General features: G+C 39.0%; 1 protein-coding gene across 1 annotated transcript; it reads left to right on the top strand.

The window, feature by feature from the left end:
- Positions 1-3,762: 3,762 nt before the first annotated feature.
- Positions 3,763-6,558, top strand: LOC139742118 (GH3 domain-containing protein-like). Its single transcript, XM_071652688.1, has 4 exons — positions 3,763-3,822; positions 4,688-4,839; positions 5,334-5,419; positions 6,249-6,558. Exons 1-4 carry the CDS (start codon positions 3,815-3,817, stop codon positions 6,471-6,473), a joined length of 471 nt encoding a protein of 156 aa, XP_071508789.1. The 5' UTR covers positions 3,763-3,814; the 3' UTR covers positions 6,474-6,558.
- The last annotated feature ends 2,790 nt before the right edge of the window (positions 6,559-9,348 follow it).

The following is a 9,348-nucleotide window of genomic DNA, read 5'->3' as shown; positions in this document are numbered from 1 at the left end:
AATCCTCCTCCGTAAAGCACATATATTCCAAAACATATCGAGCACTTTACCCCTCATTCGTGTCCTATAAAACGGACAGTGAAGAAGAGGCCTTTTCCTATACTCATTTCCTGTCCGAAGATGTCCAAAAAATCAAATACAAATGTGTCAAAATGCCCCTCGGTGTGTTGGAATGTGTCTTTCTTGACTGAGCGGTGCAATGCCTTTTATTATCTATTTTATTACTCGGATCCCTTACGATATTCTTGTTAGAAGAGCAAATAATGATGTAACTTCGATACCGTGTATTTCTTACGCGGGCATGGTCATAACAATAAAACTCGTCAACTCGTTAGTCACAGCAATAAGCTGTATATCATTCATTATTATGTATCTTTATCTATTACTTTACTAGGTATTCTTGGAGGACTGAGCCTATTTTTGTCTCTCATCTACGTCTGGGCTCTGAGTCAGCATCCTTCACAACGCCAAACGTTCTCCGCTCTAAGTTTCCACATTCTTATAGATCTCGTTGTGAAGGTGTCATGCCATTTCACTTTTAATAAACTAAACAAGTCCTGGAAGTCGCCACGAGAGTATCAGGAGCGTCTTCTGCAAGAAATCATTAAACTCAACGGAAACACAGAATATGGCAAACGGTTCCGCCTTCAAGAGATGGCATCCCTGGCGGATTTCCAGAAGCATCATCCTCTGACAAGATACGAGCATTACCGTGGGTACGTAGATCGCATGATGGAAGGTGAAGAGCGCGTTATAACAGGAAAGACACCAACCTCGTACTTGCGCACCACGGGAACAACGGGAAAACCCAAGTATATTCCTCACACCTCGAAATCTGAGTTCCTGGGGAAAGCGGGAATAGCTATGTTCATTACATTACGTCGTAATCACCCTGGCATCGGTTCTCTAAAGAAAACAATGTACATTTACGTGGCACCCAAAGTATCTCAAGCTAAAAGTGGTGCGCTGATTGAAACCATCGGGAGGTTGCCAACGGAGAACGGCTTGTTCTTTTCATCCTATACATCTCCGATTGAAGCATTCAAAATCCACACGGGGTACGAAGCCAACTACATCCACCTGCTCTTCGGTATGCGTGATCGTGATATTCGGATGATCATGTCGGGTTTCGTCTCGGTCCTCCTCAGCGCTCTCAAACAGCTCAAGTTGTGCTGGAGGGAAATCGTCCAGGACATGGAGAATGGAACAATCAATTCCAAGCTTCATCTTCCGACAGAGATTCGTTCGGGCTTATCCGAAGCATTCGGTGATGGAGATCCGAAGCGAGCCCGGGAGCTACGTCGGGAATTTGAGAAAGGGTTCACTGGTATCGTGAACCGAATTTGGCCGAGTTTACAGGTTGTGTTTGCAATCGACTCTACAGGGGTGTGGCCGAAGATTGACGGTTCATTCAGTCAAGGTACGTATAATAGATAAGTGCTAACATGAACAACTCAGAGTGTTCAATGTTATTCCTTGCATGGAAAGAAAACGAAGCTAAAAAAACATTAAATCAGCACATTTCCGAAAACAAATTTCAATATGTCTATAGCAAGTTTATGAAATGCCACGGTGGAAGTGATTAGTGTTTGGGGCATGAAACTCTGCACTATAAAATAATGATATAAATATTTTTTTTTACTGTCTTTTCTGTGTGTTATTTCGTATAGCATTATTTAGATCTTAGTTGTTTACTTCGATGGCTGAAAACATCAATGAGGATTAATGAACTACTATTTAGAGTTTCTTTTTTTTCAAATGGCAGTCGGAGTTTAGTATGTCACACAATATTGACAGTGAATAAAATCTGATGCTGTCTTAAGAGTAATTAAGCTAGAGCTGTGTCCAGGTTGATATCAAAGATAATAATTATGTTTTATTCGCGCTGCAAATACACACGACCGGATCCAATTACCTATATAATTATGCAATTATGTTATCTTAGCTCTTTGCGCTAAAATGATATTATGGCAAGATTCTTTAATCAGAAGATGTTTGTTTTTGCCCAAGCTTCCCCGAAAGACAGAATTTCAAGAATAGGAACAGAACGAGTGATTTAAAGAGGATGGCTAGTAACCGATCAGTGGGAATCAGTTGGAATGCTGAGGGATGATTGTTCCAATCCTTGTGGGATTCATTTAAGAGTACATTATATATCTACTGTTGTGTGAAAAATATTTGCTTCAGAACGGTCTCATATTCAAGTAATGTGCAGATTAATGCCCCGTCACTGACCAGGGACGCTTACCTGGAAACATTAAACTGCACATTACTTCAATATGAGACCATCCTGAAGCAAATAATTTTCACCCAAGAATAGATATATAATGTACTCTTAAATGAATCCCACAAGGATTGGAACAATCATCATCCAGCATTCCCACTGGTTCCCACTGATCAGTTACTAGCCATCCCCTTTAAGTATAGCGTCGTCATGTATAACCAGTTCATTATGTTCTTGTTTCACAGGAGTTCCGCTGTTTACAAGCGGGTTTGGTTGTACGGAAGGATTCCTGGGGGCAAACCTTGGACCAAAGCTCAGCGATGTGGATGGTATCATACCTCTTCCATCCGTCGTGGTTTCAGAGTTTATCAGATATGAAGACGTGTGAGTGGATATCATAAAATAGCTCTGTTTATACTGTTTCTCTTCTACCTTTTCGATATGATAACGACAATTTTAGCTGGTCAATAATGATCATCATTACAAAAAGCGCGCGTATAGTCAACAAGATCATTGCAGACAATTTAAGACTTAAAATGTTATCTCATTACAAATCAAGGAATAGATTTAAACATGTCCCCTCTTCCTCTTCCCGGCCGGTATTAAGGACTCTAGGCATCTTAAAGGTCCTGTTTACCTTTTAATAATCACCGTTAAAGTGATTTAAAAATGTTCAAGATATCACTTTTGTTGCATTTTGTGTAGGTCAGTTGTATCACAAAACATCCTACCATACAACATTTTTTGCAATATAGCCTAAAATACCGTAACTGTATAGGAGACGGTTTAGTCTGGAAACATTTTGTTCACATTTTGTATATTTAGCAATGCTTAACATCGATTATATTGGTTCAAATTTTTACATTAGTTGTTTCTATCCCTATAACTCACATTTTAGAACTATTTTGAAGCACTAATGCAGGGTTTTGTTGGGTTTTTTTTTGTTTTATCTGCAAATGATAAATTATGCCATTAATCATCTTGTGACTAAGAGCAGTAGGGCGCCAAGGGGGGGGGGGGGGGGGGAGGGGCAACCTCTTCCTTACCACAGAGCTAGGCCAGCACATTTAAACCAGTCCGGTTCCCATGACCATGGTGACAGGGAAGAATGGGTGTATAGGAAGAATTGGCCTATCATAGATCAGTGCAATTAGAAGACGAGCTTTTATGGTTTCGAAAGATATCAATCGGGAGCGTATAAACATATATATAGGCCTACATGATACTGCTCTTTGATTATGAGGGACTGATATTACCCTACTAAATTTCATGAAGATAACTTTAACTGCATGTTTAATTTAATCTCCGGAATAACTAACCTTAATTCACATCGGACTAACGAACATTTAGACCAACGAACCTTCGTGATAACTTACTGTAGCCCACTAAAATTACCTGCATTGATTGTATGTTTAATCACATTATATCAGAGACAAGGAGCAGCCCAGGACCTACTTGATGGACGAGCTTACACAGGACGAATGCTACGAGGTGGTACTGACCAACGGGTACTCAGGTCTCTACCGCTACCGCCTCGGGGATGTGTTCAGAGTAGCGGGTTTCTATCATAACTCCCCGATCCTGAAATTCATGTTCCGGTAAGTAGTTGACATACGGACTGTAGGACCATCCCAAGGTCTATACTTTTAATTGCAAAAAAGTATATGATATTACTAGTAACTATGGAACACTCTTCAAGTCAAAAATAGATCACGAACCATTTCCTTTTAAAATTATGAAACGGAACTTAATCTCTTCATGACTTTAGATTATAAATCATAAAGTATTCTATTAAAATATTACAGACTGCATTTTGTTACATAGTGACATTACGATGTACCACTGGTCTTGTTTGCTTGAAATCCAAATGATTGTTTGTTAACAATAGATTCATGCCAGTTGTTCACTTGCTGTCTTATCACATACTTATCACATATTTATGATGGTCTCTTTAAATTGCATATACAAGCCAACAAGTCAATATAGGGGCCTACGCCTGCCACAATCACACATACACACACACACACACACACATTATGCATGATCACACACAAATTAAAGTTAATTTACTGCCTTCAATACACGCAAGCACATGGTGATGTGCCTACAAAAAGGTGTATTATACACATTCCCCAACAATTGAGAGACGCGTTCCTTGTTTCTGTCAAAATCCACTCACTTCACTTCCGCTGTGTTCTGTTATTATATCACTATGATTCATATAGTTTGAATGATAGTTTAACTCATATGGGTTTAACTATCTTAAATTGCTTTCTTCGTGTCTTTTTTTTTTCTTATCAGGGAGTGGAGGAGGGTTATATTTGTCCTTATGTACTCAAAGCCAATACTTTCTTCCAGAATTTACCAGCCAAAACTCATATTACTCATCCAAAACAAGCAAGCAAGCAAGCAAGCAAGCAAACAAACAAACAAACCCACAAACTATTTTTCTCCTCTATGAAGTATCGGACAAATCCTCAATCTCAAGTACGAGAAGATGGACCAGAAGGTACTCGATGCTTCCATACGAGCCGCGGTAGCCCGGTGGTCTTGGTGCGACAGTCTGACGGATTACGCAGTCGCCGAGAGCACTCTACTTACTGATGACTCCTCTGGTGAGAGAGCATCCCATCTTTTCATCTTTTTCCGTCATGTTTCGACGCCTCTTATATTCCCCTTTCACCACTCATTTGCAATGCTTTGATTTTTTTTTCTGATTTTTTAAAAAAGAAATGGTTTTGATTCTGTTACATGTGAAATGAGCGTCGAATATATATTTTCGATATCTTTTTAGATTTGGTAAACATTCCTGCATGCAAAGATTTTCAGTGGTTTATTGTCGTTCCAAGGCATTGTATGCACGATTTCAAACGTCTCTCAATAATTTCTTTGCAGCGAAAGGACTGAGCTTATCGATTCGGTGTGCATTCAAAGTTTTTTTATTGCACTTATTTATCTAATATGCATATACGTGTAGCAACGAGGAATAAGAACATACACTTGAACCGTGTATAACAGATCTCATTTTATGCCTCGTCACATTCCGTGCTTTTGCATGGTCACTGCAATGCGATATTATTATTCTTTTTCCCCACATTTTCTGATCCAGGTGAAGAAAATCCTTATTATCTCATCTTTTTGGAACTAGAGACTACATCGCAATCACCCTCTATGACACAAAGTGAGAAGGACAAGGTATGTCATCCCAATCTGTACAAATCTCGCACATGATTATGCCTGTAACTAATTTGCCCGAAAAACGTCTCTTGAAAATTAACAGCAAAAAAAACAGCAAAAAACAAAAACAAAAAACAAACAAACAATGTAAAATTCACGAAAGATGCGGTGTGCATCCTTACATAATCTCTTGACTCACTATATATCCTCAAAGAGTCGACAGCCTAATTATAATGGAGTTCCTTGGAGGCACACGATTTTCCCTCTTTTAGAGGTACAGTAATGACGCACAACCCAACATTACTCAGCGAGACTTACATGGGACTCAGACCCGAGCCATCTTGATTGAAGGCAGAACGCCACCGATTGCTGCGTCTCTATCAATCACAGATTATTCGTTCTGATGGAGCTGATGTTTCGTTGTTACAAAATTTCGGTAAATTACTGTAATGTAGTTCGTACGGCGATATTTTGTACAAGCTGAAAATTAATTCAATATACTTGAAGGGTCACAGTGACGCCTATTCTTCCCAAACGATATCCGTGGATGTCAATCTCGTTATCTCGTCGCCAAGTGGGATGTTCAGAAGTTCAAATCGATCTACAACATCATCTCATTTATTGTCAGTATTATATGGGTTGTGAATGACTGAACTTGCTCTATAATGCAAATTTGCAGCACTGTTTCAATAGCAACAATTGGCATCATAGTGGCATTTTACATTTATTTTTTTTCTCGTTTGCTTAACAATAAATCAACCTTGCACTAAATTCTGGCAACAAGAGGTTGATATCCGTTTGTTTCCTGATATTGCTAATACGTCCGTCGTGCCCATTTTGTTGACAGGTTGACGAAGAACTCCGCAACCGAAACTGCGACTACGATCGCCTTCGTGGGGAGGGTAGCATATCTCACCCCCGCATCCACCTTGTTCGGCCAGGAGGGTTTGATGCGCTCCGAGACTACGTTCTCCAGAACACTGGGGCCACGGCTAACCAATACAAGACGCCACGCAAGCTGCGCACCATGGCTATGGTAGATGTTCTGAAGGATCATGATGAAAAAAATTAACCAGCGGAGCTCATGAAAATTCATTTTGCTATACACCCAAGCGATTCTTCACTCCTCGATATGCAGTTTAGTGAATCGTCTGCCGACCGTAGTTACAGGAGGAAGCAAACTGTCGTTAAAAATGTATATTTCTATACTATAGCGCTAATCTCATCCGTTCGATACCTCCCTTCCTCATTTCATTTCAACCTGGTCCACTCAACTGTCATTTGCTTCTGTATAAGCACACATCAACAGAACACTGACTATTATCAATACCATTAGCTGCCATTGTTGTATTGCACCACTTTCCATTTATAATCAAACTCGGCATGCTTACGAATTGACTCAATGGCACAGAAAGGGTTAACTAAAGATGCATTTGTCTTTCACATTGCCATTGTTTCTGCCTGGTCTCTATTTTTGTTAATCGTGTTTTTATAAAAATGTAACGTATTATCATTCCTTTATTATTACTATGATTTTATTATGATGTGATACGATAATTGTGACATGATACGATATTGGGATGTGATATGTTGATTATGACCACATGCAACATCTTGATGACGAGATCAGTCAAACATTGCTTTAGACGGATCTGTAGAAGTACAGGGAAACCTTGACAAACGCAGTGTTGCTCTATATATCTTGTGGGAAGAGAGGGTTCGAGAAGTTATGTAAACAGGTAAATATAGTTTATAAGAAAGAATGTTGAGTGTATATCGTGTTCCTGCCTTTGGGCTCGGGCGCACACTGCCATGTTCTACTATCTTACATATAGCTACAACTGGGATTTATATTCAGATAGTTTTGCAATCCTATCCAAACGACGTTCACACAATCTTCATATTTCTACTTTCATGACACGCGTTTCCATCCTTCGACATGAATAACTCGAATGTCCATTAATTACTAACTGCAATGTTCATGTCTTCAGCAGAGTATTTCGCAGTCAGTTGCGTAGACAATATTGTATCATATAACTCATGCTCCCCATCGGAATGAAATGACAAAATAAAAAATGACTAGTCGGTATAATCATGGACCTACTACACATATGGACCATGAACGGAGGTCTTTCTTTGATCCAATGTTCACCACCGCCACCTGATTATGTGCATCTTAATGAGTACATTCAGACGTTTGGACAATGACGATTGTGTAATCGTGCATCATCACTGACAAAAGAACCCGGTTTCCCTCATTTCGGTCCTATTTGGCTGAGGTGCCTTTTCAGACTCAACTGCCTTTGAATAAACACCAATGATGGGGAGCAGCAAACCTGAAACAAGGACAAATTTTGCGTCACAAAATGTGTAATTACTGAAGCGGCCACTTGCGGCCATGCATGTCACATCCCTGAATGGCAAGACAAGCATGTCGTCTACTGTCACTGCCCATGTTTACTCTGAAACACTGTGCGACAAATGGGGAAAAATAGATTACAAATCACAGTCAACCTGCTTCATTACTTGCTTTTTCTTGTAAAGTACTTGCATTTCGCAAATAAAATTGCTTTAGCGATGATTTCGCAATATGCACTACAACTGCACATGCATTTTTCTTGATTTAAGAGAGTTATTACATTGTATCTTCTGCGCACGTAGTTTCTAGATTTCTCAAAGCGCCGTCTTGTTTTTATCCAGGCTGGCTGTCGGTGGACAACACCGGATCAAAGCAGGAAAGCATGTTCAAAATATTTTTGTGACGCTTTTGACAGAAAGAGGTGCACGAATTAATCAACGAGCGATGAATGTCGATGTGTAGTAGGTCCATGATATAATGATTACATGAAATAACTAAAACTTGCTCATTATGACTGTTGTATAAAAGATGCCCTATTAAGATGAGTTTGATTTGATTTGATTTATTTACACAATGCATATGCATTACGTACAAGATAGTTTACACAATATATAAATAGTTTGCACATGGTGTATGTCATACCTTTTTGTTTTGTCATAAGATATTGAAACCTTGACTAGGAAGTCCGGTAGATATAACTTCCACATTATCATTTGCATAAACATTAGACTTCTGTACATTATTATGTAGATTTCATCGTTCATACTTAGAGATATGATTGGAGGAGAAAAAAAGGAAGAAAAATCGAGAGGAAGATAAAGAGGGATACTCTACATAGATTATGGAAAAACTCGTTACTAACAGTTTGATCATCGGTATAATATGTTGCTTTATTTTTCACTAAGGTCAGAGTTCAAAAGTTAAGAATTGCTTTTCAGTCGAATTTTTGTATTTGTGAGTAGTGTTTTCATATCACGTGTTCACTTGTTCATGTTGATGAATGGGTTAGTTTTAACTAAATCTATATCTTTGTCAACAGATATCCAATTCCACCGCTTATGATGAATTTGTGTTTATTCCACGTATTATATACAAATTCAATTTTATATTAATCTTCTACACTTTGTAGTTGACTTTTCCTCGAGATCAACCACTTAAAAAAAAAGAAGAAGTCCAAAGTGCAAGACAAGTATGTTTTGACCGGTTCGTAAAGTCACAGCCAGAATTTCGGTTACATACTGCTATATGCACGTACACTCAATCTGTATACACGATGTCAGTATTTATGGGCCTCATGTAGGATCCTGTAAGAGGATCAGTATCGCTTTTCGTCAATCTGCCGTAATTACTAGTATGTGAAAGTGTCGATGTTATTTGTTGTAATAAACTCTATGCAAATTACAGTACTCAAGGACAAAATGGAAATGGATCATTTGTGATTGTGTGATAGACAACATCTTGATATGTATGGATGTTGCTCCGGAGGGGCTAAGGTCACATGAGGAATGCCACAAATGCCATATAGTGTGTTTAGGTCCCAGGCTCGATGACATTATCATGTACCGAGCTTTAATTCTGCGACGCGAAC

The sequence above is a fragment of the Diadema antillarum genome, unplaced genomic scaffold (assembly GCF_040938485.1).
Source record: "Diadema antillarum isolate AM-2024a unplaced genomic scaffold, OU_Dant_1.0 seq00000980_RagTag, whole genome shotgun sequence".
NCBI classification, from domain to species: domain Eukaryota; kingdom Metazoa; phylum Echinodermata; class Echinoidea; order Diadematoida; family Diadematidae; genus Diadema; species Diadema antillarum.
Note: the sequence above shows the minus strand (reverse complement) of the source record. Positions and strands in the feature narration are given on the sequence as shown.

Coding starts and splice junctions, on each gene's coding strand:
- LOC139742118 (XM_071652688.1), top strand. Junction 4,840..5,333: donor ACTTACTGATGACTCCTCTG/GTGAGAGAGCAT, acceptor TTTCTGATCCAG/GTGAAGAAAATCCTTATTAT. Junction 5,420..6,248: donor CACAAAGTGAGAAGGACAAG/GTATGTCATCCC, acceptor TTTTGTTGACAG/GTTGACGAAGAACTCCGCAA.